Source organism: Pongo abelii, chromosome 12 (assembly GCF_028885655.2).
Source record: "Pongo abelii isolate AG06213 chromosome 12, NHGRI_mPonAbe1-v2.0_pri, whole genome shotgun sequence".
NCBI lineage: Eukaryota > Metazoa > Chordata > Mammalia > Primates > Hominidae > Pongo > Pongo abelii.
The window spans coordinates 41,835,451-41,858,957 of record NC_071997.2 but is presented as its reverse complement, the minus strand read 5'-3'; the positions used below and the strand labels follow the sequence as shown (position 1 = coordinate 41,858,957).

Sequence of the window (23,507 nt, the reverse complement as noted above, 5' to 3'; positions counted from 1 at the left end):
TCCTGAATTCTGTGGATCGGAGGTTTGGACAGAGCACAGGGGAAATAGGTTGTCTTTGCTCCTCCATATCTGCCTGGGACCTTAGGCTCAAATGGTTGGGGATTAGAATCATGTAAAGTAAATTATAGCCTGCGGGCCTATGGCTTCTTTTTGCAAATAATTGTTATCGAAACACAGTCATTCATGTTGGTAATTGTGACAGAGATTATGTGGCCCACAAAGCCATGCAATCTGGCCCTTTAGGTAAAAAGTTGGCTAACCCCGATCTCAAGGCTCATTCACTCACATAGCTGCCATCTGCACTGGGATGACTTGGGCACTAGGGCTGCAGACTAACTGGAGCACCTAAACGAGGCTTCTCCGTGGTGGCCTTGGAGTAGCTGCAAGTCTTGCGTGGCAGCTCAGGGCTCCAAGAGCAAGCATTCCAGTAAACAAGGAGGAAGCTTCATGGCCTTTTATGTCCTAGCCTCGGAGGTCACATAACTCCACCCTACTCTCTTGATGGAAGCAGTCACAGCCCCACCCTCATGGGGAGGAGCCATAGAGGTTCAAGCCCAACCTCTTGAAGATAGAAGTGTCAAAGAAGTTGCAGTTATGCTTTTAAAAATCTGCAAATGCCAAAACTTAGCTAAACTGTGGGATGTCAGCTCTACAATGTTAATTTTGTACTTGTTGTGTATCCAAATGATATTGCAATTTAATGTCCTAATTATTCAAGTGATCAGACTACGTGTAGGAAAATACGAGCAACAAACAAACAAACAAACAAAAAACAACCCGGACCCCATATTACATAACTAGTTCCAAGGCTGTTGTGTAACTTCAACAAGAAGACACTTACCTGGAACGCATTCTCCAATGCCCACTGTGTCTCCTGTGTCAGCTAAGACTCTGTGTTACAAGTAGGAGCCCCTACTGTTTAATACCTAAGAAAAAGAGAGAATGTTAAAGACCTGCTACAGTGTTCATCTAAGGGCTAAGGAAGATTACCCCCACTGATTCAAGTGTGAAAGAGCTGTAACCAAGGTAAAGTGGCATTGTGGTCACAATCTATGTGTCAAACATGTTCAACATATCAGTGACAGGACTTGAGGCTTCCAATTGAAGGTCCCATAGGAGCGTGCCAGGACACACACAAATGAAATGTGTGAAGACGTAGTCCTCAATGACCCTATGTCTAAACCCACACCTTGCTTCTCTTTGTCCACTTACCCCTGACCCTTACCCCTTTCAGCTCTGTCTACAGCTATACCTGTAATTTATTTCCCCCTCCTGCCTCTAGTCTACCATGTAGACCCCCCAGTTCACCTCCCTAAGAAATCTCTCTCCCATCAGCTGGGTACAGTGGCTCACACCTGTAATCCCAACACTTTGGGGGGCCAAGGTGGGCAGATTACTTGAGGTCAGGAGTTCGAGACCAGCATGGTCAACATGGTGAAACACTGTCTCTACTAAAAATACAAAAATTAGCTGGGTGTGGTGGCGCATGCCTGTAATCCCAGCTAAGTTAGGAGAATTGTTTGAACCTGGGAGGCAGAGGTTGCAGTGAGCTAAGATGGTGCCACTGCACTCCAGCCTGGGCAACAGAGAGAAAGACTCCATCTCAAAAAAAAAAAAAAAAAAGAAAAAGAAAAAAAAAGCAATCTTTGGACCACTTTGGCACTTCGGACCATTTTGGCACTCACTCACCCAGCAGCTAGCATCCATACCACAATACTCTAGTAACAGCACCCTGGTTTTCCTTTGGTGAACCATGCCTCCTACACTCACCTCCCTGTCCCTGGGTCTGGATGTGAGATTCTCTTTGCTGTCTTAAGACCATTATCTGTCCCTACTCTCTAAAGTCTCTGGCTTTGACTCTGATGTCATTAGACTAGACCAGCCCTGCTTGCTGCAGCCATGTAGAGACTCCTGAGTCTCTCCTAATTCTCTGAAGATGCAGTGCCTGCATCATGGTCACTCCCTTTACACTATCCCTGCCATAACTTTTGGTAGTTTCAGTACCTTATAAATGGTATTTCAACACCACGGCTTCTAAACCCCTTGACCTCTTGTCCTCCATTCAGTATTCTGAGCAATATATTAGAAATATAAGTGCCAAGTTCTTAAAATTTGCTGGATAACTGGAATGGTGCCCATAAGAAAGTCAACTCATAATGCCAAAAATCTTGAGGGAAGTATAAGCATCTTGTAGTTTATTGCATAACACAGATAGTGCGTGGAAGAGACCCCGTTCAACGTGTTGAACAACATAATGGGAGTATAGGTTTAAGGCCTTTGGGGGCGTATATTTTAGGTAATGTAAACCCTTTGAAATATTGAATCAAACACACATATACAAGTGCAGTCACATAATTGCCTTTTTTTTTTTTGAGACCGAGTCTTGCTCTGTCGCCAGGCTGTTGTGCAGTGGCATGATCTTGGCTCACTGCAACCTCCGCCTCCCAGGTTCAAGCGATTCTCCTGCCTCAACCTCCCGAGTAGCTGGGACTATAGGTGTGTGCCACCACACCCAGCTAATTTTTGTATTTTTAGTAGAGACGTGGTTTCACCATGTTGGCCAGGATGGCCTCCATCTCTTGACCTCATGATCCACCTGCCTCAGCATCCCAAAGTGCTGGGATTACAGGCGTGAGCCACTGCACCTGGCCAGCTGTGTAATCGTTAAGTGGAAGTTAAATGGTTTCACTGCTAAAAAATTACTGACCAGATCCAACATCTAGAGTTTGTTACAGCAAGAGGACACAATATAGCAAAAAGCAGTAAAGTAAGAACAAGCATCTCAGTCAAAGGCTATTCATGGCCACATAGACCAGGTGCCAGCTCCTTTGTTCTAATTTCTGTAAGGAACGTGGCAGGATGCACTTTCTCTGTTGGATCAAAAACCATTGATGTGTGCATGGAACACCTCGGAAACAGGGGGGTCCAAAATGGAGTCTCAGCTGGGGATTTTTATATTTTGCTGGTCATAGGCATAGTCTTAAGGCATAACCAGCCTCAACAGCAGAGCCCTGTGGCAGGGGGTGGAGGGGTCTCACTGAGACCAGGTGCAAATCATTTATCTCATTGTTGTTTTCGAAAAGCAAAGTTGATGCTAGTACAAGTTTCCCTGAAGCTCCCCAGACTGATGGTTAAAAAGCAACATTATTAATCAATATGCTTCATGCTCTTCGCCAGGGGTCACTGCCATGCAGGAACTTCAAAACAGTTCAAGCTAATTTCAGGCCTGCTGGAATTAACCCTCACAGTACAATAGCTTTTATAGTTGTTGTAAAGTGAAATGGTACAAGTAAAACACTCCATTCAGCACAGTGAACACGATACTGGAATAAAGTATTTCCTTTAGTGGTTTCTTGGAGTGTCTTTCAAGATAATCCATCCAATAGCCTGAAAAACTCATTGGAAGTAAAATCTCACTCTCATCCCATTGCAAATGGGGCAGCACCATTTAAAGATGCTCCTCATTGTGTTGAACAAGGTACAGAAGGCCAATTGTTGAGCTTTTATAGTTGATGGGTAAATGATAACCCATTTAGCATCCTGGAAGAGGCATGAGAAGTGTATCTAAGTGTTACAGTTTATTAGAAAAATGAGCTAGGGCCAGGTGCGGTGGCTCACACCTGTAATCCCAGCAGTTTGGGAGGCCAAGGCTGGCAGATCATGAGGTCAGGAGATGGAGACCATCCTGGCTAACGTGGTGAAACCCCATCTCCACTAAAAATACCAAAAAAATTAGCCAGGCATGGTGGCACATGCCTGTAGTCCCAGCTATTCAAGAGGCTGAGACAGAATTGCTTGAACCTGGGAAGCGAAGGTTTCAGTGAGCCGAGATGGCACCACCGCACTCCGGCCGGGGCGAGAGAGCAAGACTCCATCTCAAAAAAAAAAAAAGAAAAATGAGCTAGTGGGCTAGGCATGGTGGCTAATGCCTGTAATCCCAGAACTTTGGGAGGCCAAGGAGGGCAGATCACCTGAGGTCAGGAGTTAGAGACCAGCCTGGCTAACATGGTAAAACCCTGTATCTACTAAAAAAAATAAAAAAATTAGCCGGGCATGGTGGTGCATGCCTGTAGTCCTAGCTACTCGGGAGGCTGAGGCAGGAGAATCATTTGAACCTGGGAGGTGAGGTTGCAGTGGGCTGAGATAGCACCACTGCACTCCATCCTGGACCACAGAGCAAGACTCTGTCTCAAAAAAAAAAAAAAAAAAAATTAGATAGTGTATTTTTTCACTGTGCTGAGAAGTACAATGGAAGTTGCCTTGTCTGGCACTTGTGTCTGTTATGGAATTGAGAGTTCTGTTATGATACTTCCTTTAACATGCTCAACCACATACTAGGAGGCCAAGAGCCCAGTTTTTGAAATTGTTGGGGTGTAATGATGGAGAACCTAGGACATTTCATTCCATGTGCTGAACAACAGACTGGAAATACTAGTATCCAGCTTATGTAATTTGTTGGGGGGAGGTTGGGGAGGCAAAGTCAGGTTGTGTGTTTAAAAGGCTCAAATTACCACAGTCAACTGCATATGGGAAGTACAATTATTAGAACATGTAGAGGCTGCATTTCGGGAGGTGAACAGTAAAGTGGAAGGATCAGTGTCTAGCCCTTATAGCTTTTGGAAACTTAAGATAGTATAGGTATGAAACTCCTTTCACTATGCTGAACAATATCTATGATGTGCAAATGTCTAAACATTAGGGTTCACTGGGGCACTGAAATGATGCTTAGAGGGGTCTCAAGTCAGCATAAAGCCATACTGGAAATACAAAATCTAGCACTTGAAGATTGAGGGAAAGTGAGATGGTGGATGTAGGCTGGGCACAGTGGCTCATGCCTGTAATCCCAGCACTATGGGAGGCTGAGGCAGGCAGATGCTTGAGCCCAGGAGTTTGAGACCAGCCCAGGCAACATGGTGAAACTCCATCTCTACAAAAAATACAAAAATTAGCCAGGCATGATGGTGCATACCTGTGGTCCCAGCTACTAGGAGGCTGAGGTGGGAGGATCGCTTGAGCCCAGGAGGTTGAGGTTGCAGTGAGCCAAGATTGTGCCACTGTACTCCAGCCTGGGTAATAAAGCGAGACTCTGTCTTTAAAAAAAAAAAACAAAGAGAGAGAGAGAGAGATGGCTGCTGAGACCAGCTCAGTCATGGAGACCACAAACCAGTGGGGCTAGAGGAATTAAAGACACACACACAGAAATATAGGGTGTGGAGTGGGAAATCAGGGGTCTCACAGCCTTCAGAGCTGAGAGCCCCGAACAGAGTTTGACCCACATATTTATTGACTGCAAGCCAGTGATAAGCATTATTTCTATAGATTATAGATTAACCAAAAGTATTCCTTACGGGAAACAAAATGATGCCTCGAAATAAAGGGATGGGCTCTGGCTACTTATCTGCAGCATGAACATGTCCTTAAGGTACTGATAGCTCATGCTATTATTTGTGGCCCTGGGTGGGCCAGGTGTTCCTTGCCCTCATTCTGGTAAACCGACAACCTTCCAGCGTGGGCATCAAGGCCATCACGAGCATGTCACCATGCTGCAGAGATTTTGTTTATGGCTAGTTTTGGGGCCAGTTTATGGCCAGATTTTGGGGCCTGTTCCCAATAGATGGCAGATGTAGAAGACTCCATTCGGCATGCTGAAGAACATACCAGAAGCACAGAGGTCTAGGTTTTGTAGTTTATTGGGAAACTGCACTTATAATTTATTGGGAAACTGTACTTATAATTTATTGGGAAACCACATAATGCCTGTAAGCAACTCCATTTAGTTTCTTGAGCAAAATACAGCGTCTAAGTGCTTTGTCTTTGTAGTTTTAGAGGAATTGAGATGGCACATACAAAAGGATTCCATTCTACGTGCCAAAACCATCTTGGAAATAAGTTTCTTATTCTTATAGTTTGTTGGAGAAATGGAGATGGTACATATAAGAGATTCCATTTGCTGCACAACACGCTGAAATTAGAGGTCTGGCTCTTGTCATTTCCTGGGAATGGCTGGTGATTTGGTGATCTGTCAGGTGGCAGACAACAGGAAATCAACTGATAATAATTTTTTTTTTTTTTTCTTGAGACAGAGTCTTGCTCTGCCCAGGCTGGAGTGCAGTGGCAAGATCTCAGCTCACTGCAACCTCTGCCACGTGGGTTCAAGTGATACTCCTGTCTCAGTCTCCCGAGTAGCTGGGACTACAGGCATGAGCCACTATGTCCGGCTAAATTTTTGTATTTTTAGTAGAGACGGGGTTTCACCATGTTGGCTAGGCTGGTCTTGAACTCCTAAGGGCTCGAACTCCTAATCTCTGGTGATCTGCCACCTTGGTCTCCCAAAATGCTGGGATTACAGGCATGAGCCAACGCACTGAGCTCAATAATCATTTTTTTTTTTTGAGACAGAGTCTCCTCTGTCACCCAGGCTGGAGTGCAGTGGTGCAATCTTGGCTCACTGCAAGCTTCTGGCATTCTTTATGGTATCTGTCTTGTTTGCTTGCCACTAGGAGCACAATTATGTCAAAGAAAGAAAGGAGAAAAGGAAGGCAGGAAGGAAGGGAGGAAGGGGAAAAAAAAAATGTGTGTGCATGATGGAGCTGCTGCTAGATTGGTGAGTTTTTGAGTTCTGAATTTCCTTTGGACCTGTGGCTGAAGTTGTAAAACCTAAGCTTGTGGTTGTTTTTGTGTGTAAAAATTAAAAATAAAAAGCCTTTTCCCTTCCTCATAAAAGCAAGGTATAGTAATTAATCTTTTATAATAGCTTGTTTGTAACTCTTTCTGTCTGTTTCTCAACTTTGGAGATAGATAGGTCACAAACATATATGTGTCATCTAAGGGTATCTAGCGTAGACACACAGATTTTTTTTTGAGATGAAGTCTTGCTCTTGTTCCCCAGGCTAGAGTGCAATGGCGCCATCTTGGCTCACTGCAACCTCTGCCTCCCGGGTTCAAGCAATTCTCCTGCCTCAGCCTCCTGAGTAGCTGGGATTACAGGCGCCTGCCACTGTGCCTGGCTAATTTTTTTAGTATTTTTGTATTTTTAGTAGACAGGGGTTTCACCATGTTGGCCAGGCTGGTCTCAAACTCCTGACCTCAGGTGATCCACCTGCCTTGGCCTCCCAAAGTGCTGGGATTACAGGTGTGAGCCACCGTGCCCGGCCTTTTTTTTTTTTTTTTTTAATCACAGTTCTTAACAAACTTCCATAAATACCCAAAAGGGGAAAATAAATTTGAGAACATGAAAGAGAGGTTAATACATAGCCAAATATGTCAACCATTGAAAGAACACCTAATTTTTTTTAAGATTAAACCACTGATTTGCAACTTCTATTGAAATAAATGTCATTTGTTAAAAACAAGGTTAATTTTGTAACTTGATCTCAACTTGTTTTTTTAATAGCAGTTAAATTTTTACATAAAACATTGCAAAACTTCAACTAAAGGCCGGGCACGGTGGCTCACACCTGTAATCTCAGTACTTTGGGAGGCTGAGATGGGCAGATCACGAGATCAGGAGATCAAGACCATCCTGGCTAACACGGTGAAACCTCGTCTCTACTAAAAACACAAAAAATTAGCCAGGCGTGGTGGTGGGTACCTGTAGTCCCAGCTACTTGGGAGGCTGAGGCAGGAGAATGCGTGAACCTGGGAGGCGGTGCTTGCAGTGAGCTGAGATTGCGCCACTGCACTCCAACCTGGGTGACAGAGTGAGACTCCGTCTCAAAAAAAACAAAAAAACAAAAAAAAAACTTCAACAAAAGAACAAATAAAATATTCAGACACAAGTTGACACTTTAAAAATCCTATCAACTTCAACAAATAATGAATGACTGTATATTAATTTATATTAGTCCTGTGGTCAGAATATATTTTCCATTTAAAACATTTTTAATACATCTTCTGTACGGCACGGATAGCTTCTAGTGGGAATTAGTGTATAGTCTGTTCTTGATGAAGACAACACTAGTCAGATGTTGCCTGATGTCTGGATAATGCTGAATGTGACAAAACCAGCGAGACACATTAAGATATTTCTTCTTTTCTTGAACTGTCAGGTCAACTATAAAGCGATGAAGTCCATAGTACAATAGGATATCTGCAAAGGTAGTTATATCCTGTAAGGTAGACTTTATCTTCAAGATATGAAATAAGATCCTTCAACAGGGTGTGGGCTGGGCATGGTGGCTCACGCCTGTAATCCCAGCACTTTGGGAGGCCGAGGTGGGAGGATCACAAGGTCAGGAGATCGAGACCATCCTGGCTAACACGGTGAAACCCCGTCTCTAATAAAAAAATACAAAAAAATTAGCCGGGCGTGGTTGGCGGGTGCCTGTAGTCCCAGCTATTCGGGAGGCTGAGGCAGGAGAATGGCGTGAACCCAGGAGGCAGAGCTTGCAGTGAGCAGAGAGAGCGCCACTGCACTCCAGCCTGGGCGACAGAGCAAGACTCCGTCTCAAAAAAAAAAAAAAAAAAAAGTGTGTGGATATCATTTTTACTGGAGTGACTCTGTATTATAACCATTGCTGAACTATTGCTTTTTCTTCTGCAGTACTCCCCAGCAAAGATTCTTTGTTAGCTTGCTTGACTAGATGAGCTGCTATAGTAGTCAATCCTGTTAGACTTGGACCATTGTTTGTTTGAAGAACCAGAATCTGTCACTCGCCCTGAGCACTTTATTAATTATTCCCCTTACTCAGTCCCAGGGACTTCTCCAGTAGTGACAACTTGGCGGCCGCCGCCATCTTCTGGCGGTAGCTCCTGGAAGAGACCAACGTTTAACTTTTTGAGAACCTGTCAAACTGTTTTACCAAGCGGCTGCACCATTTTACATTCCCATCAATTATGTGCAAGGGGTCAAATAACTCCAAATCTTCATGAACACTTGTTATTTTCTGTCTTTTTGATTATAGCTATCCTACTGGGTGTGAAGTGGTTTTGGCTTATATTTCCCTAATGACTAATGATGTTGGTCATCTTTTATCGTCTTTTTTGGCCACTTGTATAATAGATTTTTGGGAAAATGTCTGTTCAAATCCTCTGCCCATTTTTAGATTGGGTTGTCTTTTTATGTCGAGTTGTAAGACTTCTTCACATATTCTGGATAACAGACTCTTATCAGATTATTTGCAAATCTTTTCTCCCATTCTGTGAGTTGTCTTTTCACTTTCTTGACAATACATTTGAAGCACAAAATTTAAAACTTTATCCAACTTATCAATTTTTTTCCTAGGTTCCTTGTGCTTTAGGTATCATATTTAAGACATCATTGCCTAATCCAAGGTTATGAAGATTTACAGCTATGTTTTCTTCTAAGTGCATAGCTTTACTCTTTTTTTTTTATTTTTATTTTTTTGAGACAAAGTCTCGCTCTTGTACCCCAGGCTGGAGTGCAATGGCGTGATCTCGACTCACTGCAACCGCTGCCTCCCAGGTTGAAGTGATTCTCCTGTCTCAGCCTCCTGAGTAGCTGGGATTACAGGCGCCTGCCACCACGCCTGGCTATTTTATTTATTTATTTATTTATTGTATTTTTAGTAGAGACGGGGTTTCACCATGTTGGCCAGGCTGGTCTTGAACTCCTGACCTCAGGTGATCCGCCCGCCTTGGTCTCCCAAAGTGCTGGGATTACAGGTGTGAGCCACCGCGCCCGGCAGCTTTACTTTCATATCTGGGTCTTTGATGCACTTTAATTTTTGTATATGGTGTGTAGTATGAACCAAGATTCATTTTTTTCCATATGAATATACAAATATTGCAACACTAACTGTTGAAAAGATGCTTCCCTCCTTCATTTGCTTTTGCAAGTTTGTAAAACAACAACAAAATCAATTGGCCTCACTCTATAACTGAGGGCTGCACATATTGTCTTCCTTCCAAAGAGTACAATATGGAAAGTGGGGAAATGTAACATCATAGTAGAGAAATCTGACAAACACTATCTCAGGTGATCAAGGTTGACATCAGCAGCGATAAGTGATGCTGTTGATAAGTACCTTTGATATGATGTGATGAAAATGACACTTTATGATCTTCCTTCCCAAAATCCATATCCCCAGGATAATCATGAAGAAACATCAGAAAAATTTCAGTTAAGGAATATTCTACAAACTAATGCAGTGGCTTACACCTGGAGTCCCATCTGCTTGGGGGGTTGAAGCAGGAGGACTGCTTGAGCACAGGAGTTCAAGGCTGCAGTGAGCTGTGTTTGTGCTAATGCACTCTAGCCTAGGCAACACAGCAAGACTCTCTTAAAAAAAAACGGAATAAAGTATGAATTTTAATTACTAATAATGTGTTGATATTTCATTAATTTTAACAAATGTACTATACTAATGTAAAATACTAATAATAGGGAAACTGGATGTAGAAACTGGGTATAGGGTATGTGGGAAATTTTTGGACTATCTGCAGTTTTTCTGTAAATCCAAACTTTAAAAAAAAAAGTTTAAAATATTGGCCGGGCGCAGTGGCTCACGCCTGTAGTCTCAGCACTTTGGGAGGCCGAGGCGGGAGGATCACAAGGTCAGGAGTTCAAGACCAGCCTGGCCATCGTGGTGAAACCCTGTCTCTACTAAAAATACAAAAATTAGCTGGACGTGGTGGTGGGCGCCTGTAATCCCAGCTTCTCAGAAGGCTGACGCAGGAGAATCGCTTGAACCCGGGAGGCGGAGGTTGCAGTGAGCCGAGATCGCGCCAGGGCACTCCAGCCTGGGTGACAGAGCGAGACTCTGTCTCAAGAAAATACACACACACACACACACACACACACACACAAGTTTAAAATGTCAATTAGGTATATTTGTATTTATTTAACTTTAACTGTTTCATGAATCTTTGTTTCTAACCTTTCTCCTATAACCCATTCTGTTTTTTTTTTTTTTTGAGACAAGGTCTTGCTCTGTTGCCTAGGCTGGAGTGCAGTGGCGCGATCATAGCTCACTGTGGCCTCCAACTCCCGGCTCAAGTGATCCTCCAGACTCCCAAGCAGCTGGGACTACAGGTGCGCACCACGCCGCCAGGCTAATTTTTAAAATTTTTCGTTTGTGGAGACAGGTTCTCGCTATATTGCCCAGGCTGGTTTCAAACTCTTGGGCCCCAGCAATCCTCTCGCCTCGCCTCCCAAAGTGCTGGGATTACAGGCGCGAGTGGACGCTGGGGTTCTTAACTTGGGTCTTTGAATCGCCTCAAGAAGTGTCTCTGAATCTGGGAATTCCAAGTAACGTTTCTGTGAGGACCTTCACACAGTTCATCGACTCTTCGAAGAGTATGGACCGAAAAAGGCATAGGGCACGCACTGCACGTAGAGAAAATCAGCAACCCCTGCTCCCCACCCTCAGCCTGAGGTGCCTACCTCCACGTGGGGTCAGGAGGCGGAAGCGAAACCAGAAGAAAAAACCCTGAGATCTATAAGGCAGTTCAGGTCCCTAGTGACATGAGCTAAAGAAAATTTGGACGCCAGGAAGATCCCATCACTGTACAGACTGTAGCAGACAGAATCCAGCTTCGGGGTTCGGATCACTCGCACGGAAGGTGGAAATAGCCCACAAGTTCTACCCCGCCACGGTCTTTCTGCAACAGCGCAGGCGCCAGCACTGCTAGGACGCCTCGCGCCTCCCGCGATGCCCCGCCCTGGCGCGAGGCAAGACGGGAAAGTCAAGATGGACGCGTCCATTTGAACGTCTCCCACGCCTTCCTGCCATTAGCACTCGGGCCCGCTGCTGTTGCCCGTTCTTCCTCCGGAATAGGGAAGGGAGAGGGAATGAGAAGCTGCCGCAGCCGAAGAGTCACTGTGACGGACCCCGCCGCTGCCCTCGGGCCTCCTCGGCCCCTGCGCCTCCGGGGAGCAGCCGGGGCTCGCCGCGCCTGACGCGTCCCAAGTTATACAGGTGCGAGCGCCGGACCGCAGCACTTGGTGGTCTGTCGCGCGCCGCGTGACTCTCGCACCCGTCCCGAGGCCGATCCTCTCCTGGTGGCCGTAGGTCTGGAAACCCTGGGGACTGGGAACCCGAGGGAGGGCCTTGAGCGTTCCCCGGGGCTGAGGGAGCTCCTGGCCTGCGGGCTGGGGTGCTCCTTCCGGCTCACTGGTTGCCAACCTCTTTCCTGAGCTGTGCCCAGCATCCCTTGTGCAGCCTCAGCTTCTAGCCTGGCCTCCAGCCCCTCTGAGCTGATTTTCTGAGCCTCGGGCTCTCAGCCTGTTTTCACCGTCCTCTAGAACGGCTGGGGAAGCTCTTGTGGAGACTTAAGCTCCCGTTAGTGCGCATTTGGGTCTCCTTTTTTTTTTTTTTTTGGCAGGGTAGTGTTTGTAGGAATCATTGCTGATACTGTTATTTATAGCATATGAATTTAATAGTATTTTTATGTGTAGCTGTTTATGTTGCACGTAACAAGTAAAAACATTTCTAAAAGTTTGGGGTACTGAAAAAATATTAAATATGTGGCATTAATCGGTACAAAGTGATAAATAATTCTTTAACAATTCTGTAGTTTTCTCTCAAAGTTATAAGAACATAACATTATAAAATTGCAGAACTAACGTTTCATAAAGTCAAAAGTTCGTTGATGTTGGTTATTCTGTTGAATAAAATATAGGAAGACCAGCTGAATTTTGTTGTTTTCTTTTAAGGTTTTTTTCTTGTGGGGTTTTTTTTTTTTTTTTGAGAAGGAGTCTTGTTCTGTCTCCTAGGCTGGAGTGCAGTGGCGCCATCTCGGCTCACTGTAACCTCCGGCTCCCGTGTTCAAGCAAGTCTCTGCCTCAGCCTCCCAAGTAGCTGGGATTACAGGCGCCCGCCACCACGTCTGGCTAATTTTTGTATTTTTAGTAGAGATGGGATTTCACCATCTTGGCCAGGCTGGTCTTGAACTCCTGACCTCGTGATCCGCCTGTCTCGGCCACCCAAAGTGCTGGGATTACAGGCGTGAGCCACCATGCCCTGCCCCTTGTAAGTTTTATAAGGCACTTTTTACTTGTGTTCCAAGTTCAAGTGTCCCAGTACTCATTTATTTCTAGCAGGAGGAAAAACAAAACTTGTGTCATGTTTTGTGACACAATTATATCCAGAATAACTTTTTTTTTTTTTTGAGATGGAGTTTCGCTCTTGTACCCCAGGCTGGAGTGCAATGGTGCAATCTCGGCTCACTGTAACCTCTGCCTCCCAGGTTCAAGCTATTCTCTTGCCTTAGCCTTCCAAGTAGCTGGGATTACAGGCGCCCACACCTTGCCTGAGTACTTTTTTTTTTTTTTTTTGTATTTTTAGTAGAGACAGGGTTTGACCATGTTGGCCAGGCTTGTGTCAAACTCCTGACCTCAGGTGATCCTCCTGCCTCGGCCTCCCAATGTGCTGGGATTACAGGCGTGAGCCATCGCGCCTGGCCAAGGATAACATTTAATTCACAGCAAAATAACTTTGTGGCTTTGGAGGAGCTGCAAAGGAACTACATAGGCTTTGGGTGTTTGTGTAACCATATAGGTCTCTTGCCCTATGAGCAGCAAGTCAATACACGGAAACAACGGGGATTGCAGCAGATAAAGTGTTTTACTTGCAGGGCCACCGAACTAGGAGACTAAGGAAACTTCAAGTCAGCCTCCCCAAAGAGTTAAGGTCTAGAGGTTTTTTGTTTTTTTTTGGTTTTTTTTTTGAAACAGAGTTTTGCTCTGTTGCCCAGGCTGGAGTACAATGGCATGATCTCGGCTCACTGCGACCTCCGCCTCCTGGGTTCACGCCATTCTCCTGCCTCAGCCTCCTGAGTAGCTGGGACTACAGGCACCCGCCACCAAGTCCAGCTAATTTTTTGTATTTTTAGTAGAGATGGAGTTTCACCATGTTAGCCAGGATGGTCTCGATCCCCTGACCTGGTGATCCGCCCGTTTCAGCCTCTCACAGTGCTGGGATTACAGGTGTGAGCCACCGCGCCTGGTCCAGAGGTTTTAAAGAGAGGGTAGTGGGCTAAGGTATTGATTGGTCAGAGAATGAAGGATGAAGTCATAGGACCGAGAGATAAACCACATTCTCGTGCTAATGTGGTTCCTTGATGGTGTGTTAAGACTAGCTTGCATCATCTCAAAAGTCTTAGGCTCCTAACATTAAAAATGCTATCTATAGGAACGTGGTATATATAAGCAGGTACAGGAAAGTGGATCAAAGGGCAATCTAATTATGCTTATCTGTACTTTTGTCTAAAGCCTGGCTGCTTCCTAACCTTGTGATGAAGGCTTGAACAGTTCATCCACATTTTTTAAGTAATAAACTGTACTGTAATAGATTAATAATTAGATTAATTAGATGTAATAATTAATTAAAACCTAGTACCCTTAAATCCACAAGCATAACTGTTCCATGGCTAGAGTTTTTCATGCCTCAGTTCTTTGGGTTTTGACCAATAATTGAAATTGATTGTAGTTATATATTTAGGTGGGATTGGGGGTGTCACAGCTACTTATGACATTTGATAACTTATGTCTTTTGTAGATTGGTCAGCTGAAAGCAGTTCAACCTCTGATGAATTAGAGTAATATGTGGTTTTTTATTGTTTTATTCCAATATGGCAATGATCCCTTAGATGTACTTTTCAAATGAGGTTCTGGCATCTAACCAGAAATGACCTTAAATGTCGAGAAGCCATGTAGTTATGGGACTATAGAATATAACTTGTCTAAATACTTCATATATAAAGTATGGAAAAATTAGCGTATAGTAGTAGGAAACACGGGATAGGTGGTGCGGGACATAAGTACTTGTTGCATCTCAGTGGTTTTCTATAGTGGTAACTGTCAGTCTGTGACTAAAATGTGATAATTGCAATTGTCTGAAAGAATCAGATCTAGAATGCCGTTTTATGTTATGACCAACTTATATACTTACCAATCTGATATAATTACTTGACACCTATGTAAGGATAAATGACTTATGTGTTTATGGTATTTTTATTCTAGTTTTGAGTCTGGAAGCTGACCAGAATGTGTTTGAATTCATACAGAAATAATGTTGATATTTGGAACCCATGTCGAACTTCTATGAAGAAAGGGCAACGATGATTGCAGCCAGGGATTTGCAGGAATTTGTTCCTTTTGGTCGAGACCACTGCAAGCACCACCCTAATGCTTTGAACCTTCAACTTCGCCAGCTGCAGCCAGCTTCTGAATTATGGTCTTCTGATGGTGCTGCTGGCTTGGTGGGATCCCTTCAGGAGGTTACAATCCACGAGAAACAGAAGGTTCCATTGAGTTTCCCATTGTGTTTTTGAAATGTAGAGTGATATAATCTACTTGTAATTTAAGGCTACTGAGACGCAACTGAGAGATCGGTGTGATGCCACTTCTCGGGTAGAGTTAAGATGTGGTAATTTCAATAAATGTTGAAAATAATGACTTTATTACATTGTCATAGCGACTTATTTAGATACCCTCTATAACTTGTGGTTTTATTTATTTTTTATTTTTTAATTTTTTTGTTTGAGATGGAGTTTTGTTCTTTTTGCCCAGGCTGGAGTGCCGTGGTGCAGTCTCGGCTCACCGCAACCTCTGCCTCCCGGGTTCAAGTGATTCTCCTGCCTCAGCCTCCCGAGTAGCTGGAATTACAGGCATGCACCACCACCCCTGCTAATTTTGTATTTTTAGTAGAGATGGGGTTTCTCCATGTTGGTCAGGCTGGTCTTGAACTCCGGACCTCAGGTGATCCACCCGCTTCGGCCTCCCAAAGTGCTGGGATTACAGGCATGAGCCACTGTGCCCGGCCAACTTGTGGTTTTATAATATGAGTCAGGTTCAGTAGTATGATTGTCGTCCATTTTCAACCTTTTTCTTTTCACTTAGTTTGTGGGGACCAGGTTTCATGTTATTTAATGATTAAATGGTAGAGATTAGAAGTAGTCCCTGCTGCAGAAGATTTAGATGTTTCTAAAGGAGAGAAGAAATGCCACAAAAGTAGGTAGAGTAATAGTTTTTTTTTTTTCCTGAGATGGAGTTTCACTCTTGTTGCCCAGGCTGGAGTGCAATGGCACGATCTCAGCTCACCGCAACCTCTGCCTCCTGGGTTCAAGCGATTCTCCTGCCTCAGCCTCCTGAGTAGCTGAGATTACAGGCATGTGCCACCATGCCCAGCTAATTTTGTATTTTTTTTTAGTAGAGGCGGGATTTCTCCATGTTGGTCAGGCTGGTCTCAAACTCCAGACCTCAGGTGATCCACCTGCCTCGGCTTCCCAAAGTGCTGGGATTACAGGCGTGAGCCACCACACTTGGCGAGTAATAGTTCTTAAGTAGGGGAATGAGATGTAAGTGTGTGTCAGAAAATGAATCCCTCCTGCCTTATTCCATTGTCATATCCCTTTGGGATACCAAAATCTCAGGGAGGGAAAGCCTATGTAGTTACAAATGGAAACTTCTCTTTCTTCCATTCATTTTGGTGGGTGGGACAAAGGAAAAGAAGGTGAATATATATGTGACTGCGAAGCGGGAAGTCTGCATTTGTGCGTAAACTCCCCGAGTGATTCCCATGTGCACCTCACTGTCCTTTCCCTACCCTACCTCATATACTTAATATGTCCTTTTAGTCTCCCAAGCATGTGATTTGACTTTTGGAACTATAGAGAAGGTGTACTTTTTGTTCGTTTTTGTTTTTGGCAGAGTAATATAGAGGAATAATATGAAACATTCAATATAGAGAATTATTGAGTAAATTCTTCATGTAATTCTGTAATGTAATGCATGTATCCACATCCTCTGTTAATCAGTATACCAAACTTTGTAGGAGTTGTATTTGAATTGAGTCTTACTCCATGGGCAAATAAATTTTGTTTCAGATTTTTGAAGAACATAAAAAGAGTGCTTGAATATGTTTTACATGTGTTAATTTTTAAGGAAAGCTGGCAGTTAAGGAAAGGAGTAAGTGAAATTGGAGAAGACGTGGACTATGATGAGGAACTCTATGTTGCTGGAAATATGGTGATATGGAGCAAAGGAAGTAAAAGCCAGGCATTGGCAGTTTATAAAGCGTTTACAGTTGACAGTCCTGTTCAGCAGGTGAGTTGATTTGAATTTTAGCATTTGATTCACTATTTAATGCAATTAAAAAAAAGTTTTGTTTTAAAATTTAACAGAAATTATAAAACCAGCATAATGATCTCAGCAGCTGGGTGTACGTTGTAACATGACATAATGTAATGTGAAGATAATGGCAGGAAAATAAAAATTTAATTTTTTAACTTTTTTTACACTCTCCTTTGTCACTTTAGTGATAATCTTTTTTTTTTTTTTTTTTTTGGAGACGGGGTCTCGCTCTGTCACCCAGGCTGGAGTGCAGTGGCGCCATCTCGGCTCACTGCAAGCTCCGCCTCCCGGGTTCATGCTATTCTCCTGCCTCAGCCTCTCCGAGTAGCTGGGACTACAGGCGCCTGCCACCACGCCCGGCTAATTTTTTGTATTTTTAGTAGAGACGGGGTTTCACCGTGGTCTCGATCTCCTGACCTCATGATCCGCCCACCTCGGCCTCCCAAAGTGCTGGGATTACAAGCGTGAGCCACTGCGCCCGGCCATTAATGATAATCTTTAAACACTCTGTCCTTATGTAATACAATTTGTTATTGCCAGCAAAAACCTATAAAACATTAAGGGTACAGAAATATTTTAACACGTGATTACTATAATTGATTGCAAAGATTTGAATAAATAAAAATCGTGAGATTCATAGTAGTAGAGAGAAAGGAAAAAATCTGCTTTGCAACCATTGCAGTTGGCTGTTATAACTAACTGTTCCGAAAGTTGATAATGAAAGGGAAAGAATTAAGCGTTTGCCATTTTTTTTCAGGAAGACATGCAGTTCATCTCCATTTGATGAAGGAAAGCTCTTACTTAGAGAAGAATGCTAGCTAATAAATGTAAAAGGAATTGTAGAATTAGAATATCACCATTTTGTAACCTCCAGTGCAATAATTGATTCAAACAAGGATTGTAAATGGATACTAACACTGTTGGTTGAAAGAATATTACCATGGCACCAACATATCACCCTGTGGGTTACCTGGTAAATGTGAAGGAACAGATGTACCTCTACTTTGGAGTTATTTGTCAGTCTCCACCTCAATCAAGTGATTGAGTTTAGCATGAAGGAATGTTTTGTGCTTCTAGCTGTAATACAGAATGAAGTACATGATGTCATCTAAGTTTTCTTCCCAAAAATATGAGTATTTAGACCTAACTTCCTGTTTATAGGAAATATAGGCAATAGAGAATTATATTTTAAAATACCATGAGATAAGGAAATAGATGAGATAGGAGTGGCTAAAGCTTGATTATTATTATTACTGTTTATTTATTTATTTGTTTTTTGAGATGGAGTCTTGCTCTGTCACCCAGGCTGGAGTGCAGTGACATGATCTCGGCTCACTGCAAGCTCTGCCTCCCAGGTCCATGCCATTCTCCCGCCTCACCCTCCTGAGTAGCTGGGACTACAGGTGCCCGCCACCACAACCGGCTAATTTTGTTTTTATATTTTTAGTAGAGCTGGGGTTTCACTGTGTTAGCCAGGATGGTCTCGATCTCCTGACCTTGTGATCCACCCACCCACCTCAGCCTCCCAAAGTGCTGGGATTACAGGCGTGAGCCACCGCGCCCGGCCAAGCTTGATAATTATGAAAACTGGCTGATGGGGATTCAGTATCCTATTCTGTTTACTTTGTATTATTTGAAATTTTCCATTGTAAAAAGTTTATAGTCTACATTCTGGTTTCTTTAAAAAAGTCATGGAGAAAGAAAAAAAGGTGGGGACTGTTCTACATTGAAAGAGACTAAAGAGATATCACCAAATGCAGTATTTTTTGAACCTTGTTAAATGAACTTTGAGTCCTGGTTTTAGAAAACTAGCTAAAAAGATATTTTTGGGGAAAATTTGGGAAAGTTGAAAATTACTGGCCAGTAGCTGATGTTAGAGAAGTATTATTTTTTTCTTAGGGATGATGATTTTATGGTTTTATAGGAGAACATCTTTATTTTTAGAAAAGGCATGGTGAAGTATTTAGGGGTGAAATGTCATGATGTGTGTGCAATTTATTTTTAGACAGTCAGCATTCCCATTCCAAAAATCCCATATGTACACAAATGCACACACACAAACAAATATGGCAAAATTTTCATGATTGTTGGGTTTAGGTGAAATATGTTTGCTGCATTATTTCAACTTTTCTTACTGAAAATTTTTATAACAAAAAGTTGGAGGAAGAACTAATGCATTTATTGTAGTTGAATTAGGGTTGACAAGAGGTTTTGGAGGCTTTGACTAATGTTAAGTTTCATTTTTGTAAATGCTGAAATCTTTGTATCTGGACACTGCTTCCTCCCATTCCTCCCACCTGCCATTAACTGTTTCCTGATGAGTACTGTATTCTAACTATTTATTGGAAAGGATAAAGTGAATCGTTATTCCAACATTTGAGGGCGTGTGTAAAAGCATTTGTGTCCTGGAGTGTTGAAGCCAGTGATCTTTTTGATGGTAATTTTTTTCCCATATAATTCATATAGTTAGTATAGATGTGAAAAGTGCATTTGATGATATCCAAGTAGTTCTTTGCTTCTATATCTTCATCTTAATTTCTCCAAGAACAGTTGCCTATTTACTAGATTCTATGGAAGTGCAGTGAGATGTATTATCTCCTTTATCTTAAGATCACTTGTAAGTGTAATTGTAAGATTTGGAATTTCAGTCTTTTGATCTGGAAAATATATTGTTATTTAATCTTCTTGCTAATATGGAGAAAGATGATTTTCTATTTTGTTAATGAAATAATATCAGGTATGTGTGACTCAGATTTTGTCTGTTCATTGTTTTACTTATCCTGCAAGTATTTTTTTTTTGGTGGTTCTTTTTATTTTTTCATTTATTCTTTTTGTTTTTTAATAGAGATGGGGGTCTCACTATGTTGTCCAGGCTGGTCTTGAACCCCTGGGCTCTAGCAATCCTCCTGGCTTGGCCTCCTAAAGTGGTGAGATTACAGGCGTGAGCTATTGTGCCTGGTCTTCTGCAAGTATTTAGTCTCACTCTGTTTCAGACATTATGCTGGGGCTACAAAGGTGAATGTAGTTTCTGCCATTGAAGAACTCATAGCCTAGAAAGGAGAACAAACAGATCAACTGAAATACTGTATTCTGAATGCTGTATAATAACTGCCTGTCCACAGAGTGATGAGAGCCCAAAGGACTGAGTGCCAAAGGGAGGGTTTTTCAAAGAAGATGCTATTTGTGTTATAAAATGGTGGCAGAAGGGCATTCTAGGCAGAGGAAATAACAGCAAAAAGAATTATGGAAAAAGATGACTTTTTAAACTTCAGAATGGCTGTACACAAAGTGTAGGTGTGGAGAGATGCAAGTGGATGCTGGCGGTATACAGACCAAAGGGCCTTGTTTATAAACCAAGGAATTTGGATTTTAAACTGTGTGCTGAAGGGAGCCTGCCAAGGATTTTAAAATGGAAGTGATCAATTTTGTGTTTTGAGAAGAGATTGCTTTGTTAGCAATATATAGGATTGACTGGAGAGGAGGGAGACTGTTGTCAGGTGCACTATTTTGTGACTGTTCAGGTAAAAGATTGGTGCCTTGGCAAAGAAGAGGTGATAAAGCAGAGGGAGATATGGAAGGGGTTAGTGATCTCTTAGATATCAGGGATAAAAGAGATGTTAAAATATTTACTTTTAGAGGCTGAGAGGATGGGATTTCATGAAAGGAAGTTGAGACTGTAATTGGTGCATTGTAGATTTTGGACATTTCAGGTTGGAGCACAGCTCTCATGCATGGTTTTCTTCATGAATTTTCGTTTCTTAACCATTAAAATCTCCCACAACTCAACAATAAAACAAACTACCCAATTAAAAAATTGGGGGGAAGGACTTAAATGGACATTTTTCTAAAGATGCACACATGGTCAATAAGCACATGAAAAGATGCTCAGCTTCGCTAATCATTAGGCAAATGCAAATTACAACCACAATGAGATACGACTTTACACTACTAGGTTGGCTGTTATTAAAGAAACATAACAAATGTTGGTGAGGATGTCCAGAAATTGGAACTCCTGTGCATTGCTGATGGGAATGTAACATAGCTGCTGTGGAAAAGTTTGGCGATTTCTCAAAAAGTTATACATATAGCAAGGCATGGTGGTGCATGCCTGTACTCCCAGCTGTTCAGGAGACTGAGGCAGCAGGGTCATGTGAACCCAGGAGTTCTAGGCTGCTGTGAGCTAGAATCATGCCTTGCATTGCAGTTTGGGTGACAGAGTGAGACCCCATCTCTTAAAAGAAAAGTTATACGTAGAATTACCATTATGATCCAGCAGTTCCACTTCTAGATATATGCACAATTGAATTGAGAACAGGGACTCATAGGTACTTGTACACCAGTGTTTCCAGCAGCATTATTTATGATAGCCAAAAGGTAGAAACAACCCATGTCCATTGACAGATGAATGGATAAACAAATGTGGTATATGCTAACAGTGGAATATTGTTTAGCTTTAAAAAGGGATAAAATTCTGATACATGCCATAACATGGATGAACCTTGAAAACATTATGTTAAGTGAAATAAAATAGATATAAAAGGACAAATGTCGTACAGTTTCACTTACATGAGATACCTAGCACAGGCCTTTCATAGGGAAAGTGGGATAGAGGTTACCAGAACTCAGGGCATTGGGAAATGGGGAGTTATTGTTTAATGGGCACGGAGTTTCTGTTTGAGATGAGGAAAAAGTTCTGGAAATGTGCAGTATTTTACAAGCTCACAAATTGTACCAAGCTCGTCAATTTAATGTTAATGCCACTGAATTGTCTACTTAAAAATTGTTAAAATGTTAATTTTCATATTGTGTATATTTGACCACAGTAAAAAAAGAAACGAAAAATGCTGTTAAATAGTAAGTGATTGCCAAGTATGTCAGTTAAAGTTTAATAGCTTTTCCTAGTTTATATTTTGTAAGATGGGCTTTTAAGAAAGTGAGGAGTTAGTTTTTCTAAATACTTTTTCAAAAGTCAGTCTAGAGAGAGTCTTTAAGAATAAGATCAATTGTTTAATCTAGAGATTATAAAGTTTGAATAATCTTTAGTTTTGTATAGGATATAGGGTTTAGTATGGTTTGAGCCACTATTTGAATTTTTGCTGCAAAGTTTCTATCTGGTAGGTTTTTTGATTCTTCTCTTTTTGTAAAATTTATTTTTTTAATTTAAAATTTTAAATCCAATGGATCTTTTCATAAAATTTAATAGTAAACATATTTTGTCTTTCCTTATCATATTTATCATTTATTACTCTAATTTATTTTTTCTTATTCTTTTTGTTCCCATGATTGTACGTGTTGAGCTGAGGAGGCAAAGTTATTACGTAGATGCTATTATTATTATTTAGATGCCATTAGTTAATAGATGATTATTTAGATATAATTTTCTTAGGTAAGCATTTTGTTTTGATTTTAGGCATTGTGGTGTGACTTCATTATATCACAGGATAAGTCTGAAAAGGCCTACAGTAAGTTTCTTTTTGAAATTTTATTTTTCTTATGATGATTCCAAATGTTTATCTCATTGTATTTTTCATTCAAATGAAGTAGCCACTAGTAATAGTGGTTTACCATAAGCATCTTTATGTTGTGCATTAAATAATTTGTGCTGTTAGGATTGAACTCCTTTGGGGGAAAAAACTCATAAGTCTTGTTGTACCCTTTCTTTTCAGGTAGCAATGAAGTAGAAAAATGCATATGTATATTGCAAAGCTCATGTATTAACATGCATAGCATAGAAGGAAAGGATTACATAGCTTCCTTACCATTTCAGGTAAACAAGTGTTTCAAATTTTGGGGGGTTTTGTTGGAGAACATTTTTGAATTAATTGGTTTTAGAGGCATGTCTTATGTCTCATGTTTCGTAGTAGTCAAAAATGTAATTTTTTCTCAAAATAACTAAATTTTGGCAGCTTTAGTGGCTTACCATTTTTCTGTACTTCACACAAAAATAAGTTATTTAATGAAGTCAATTAGGTAGTCTTCTGTGGTATATGTTTGTTGGTTTAAATGATATGTAAGAACTTTTGGTTGTGTTAAATAAGGCATATGAATAACACCAGTCTTTTTTTGTTACTCATCATCTTTTTAATGCCTAGGGCTATTGTTAACGCATTGTCATTTTGTTACTGATACTGGCCAGTGGCAGGAATTTCACATTGAACAACTCTTCTTTATTAGATTTGATTTTATCTTAGAGTTGCTTATTTGTATTACTTTTTAAGAAAATACTGTATTTAATGATTATGTTACTTTGTAAAGCTATTACTAAATTGGAAAATAAAACATTCTGTAATGTTTCTTTAAAACATTTTATAAAGGGGTAGGTTCTCTTACTTCTGTCTTTTCCCACCCTTTTACCTGAAAGGTTGCAAATGTTTGGCCCACTAAATATGGATTGTTGTTTGAACGAAGTGCTTCTTCACATGAAGTACCTCCAGGTTCACCCAGGTATTCATTTTATTCACTTCAGAATATT

At 41.7% G+C, this 23,507-nt stretch overlaps 1 protein-coding gene and 1 pseudogene across 7 annotated transcripts in view; one reads left to right on the top strand and one right to left on the bottom strand.

Moving 5' to 3' along the window:
- Positions 1-7,835: 7,835 nt before the first annotated feature.
- On the bottom strand, positions 7,836-9,533 carry LOC100449695 (eukaryotic translation elongation factor 1 epsilon-1-like; annotated as a pseudogene).
- Positions 9,534-11,614: 2,081 nt separating this feature from the next.
- Positions 11,615-23,507, top strand: part of ANAPC1 (anaphase promoting complex subunit 1) — a 117,464-nt gene continuing 105,571 nt past the window's right edge. For 4 of the 7 annotated variants that reach the window (XM_024242498.3, XM_054547928.2, XM_063713563.1 and 1 more), the window contains exons 1-6: positions 11,615-11,879; positions 14,968-15,204; positions 16,847-17,008; positions 22,446-22,497; positions 22,702-22,802; positions 23,397-23,479. In XM_024242498.3, coding sequence (XP_024098266.2) covers positions 14,992-15,204; positions 16,847-17,008; positions 22,446-22,497; positions 22,702-22,802; positions 23,397-23,479 — 611 coding nt within the window. In that variant the 5' untranslated portion in view covers positions 11,615-11,879; positions 14,968-14,991. Of the gene's footprint in view, positions 11,973-14,967; positions 15,205-16,846; positions 17,009-22,445; positions 22,498-22,701; positions 22,803-23,396; positions 23,480-23,507 lie in introns of all 7 variants that reach the window. The other 3 variants (XM_063713564.1, XM_054547929.2, XM_063713562.1) reach the window with 1 other exon arrangement.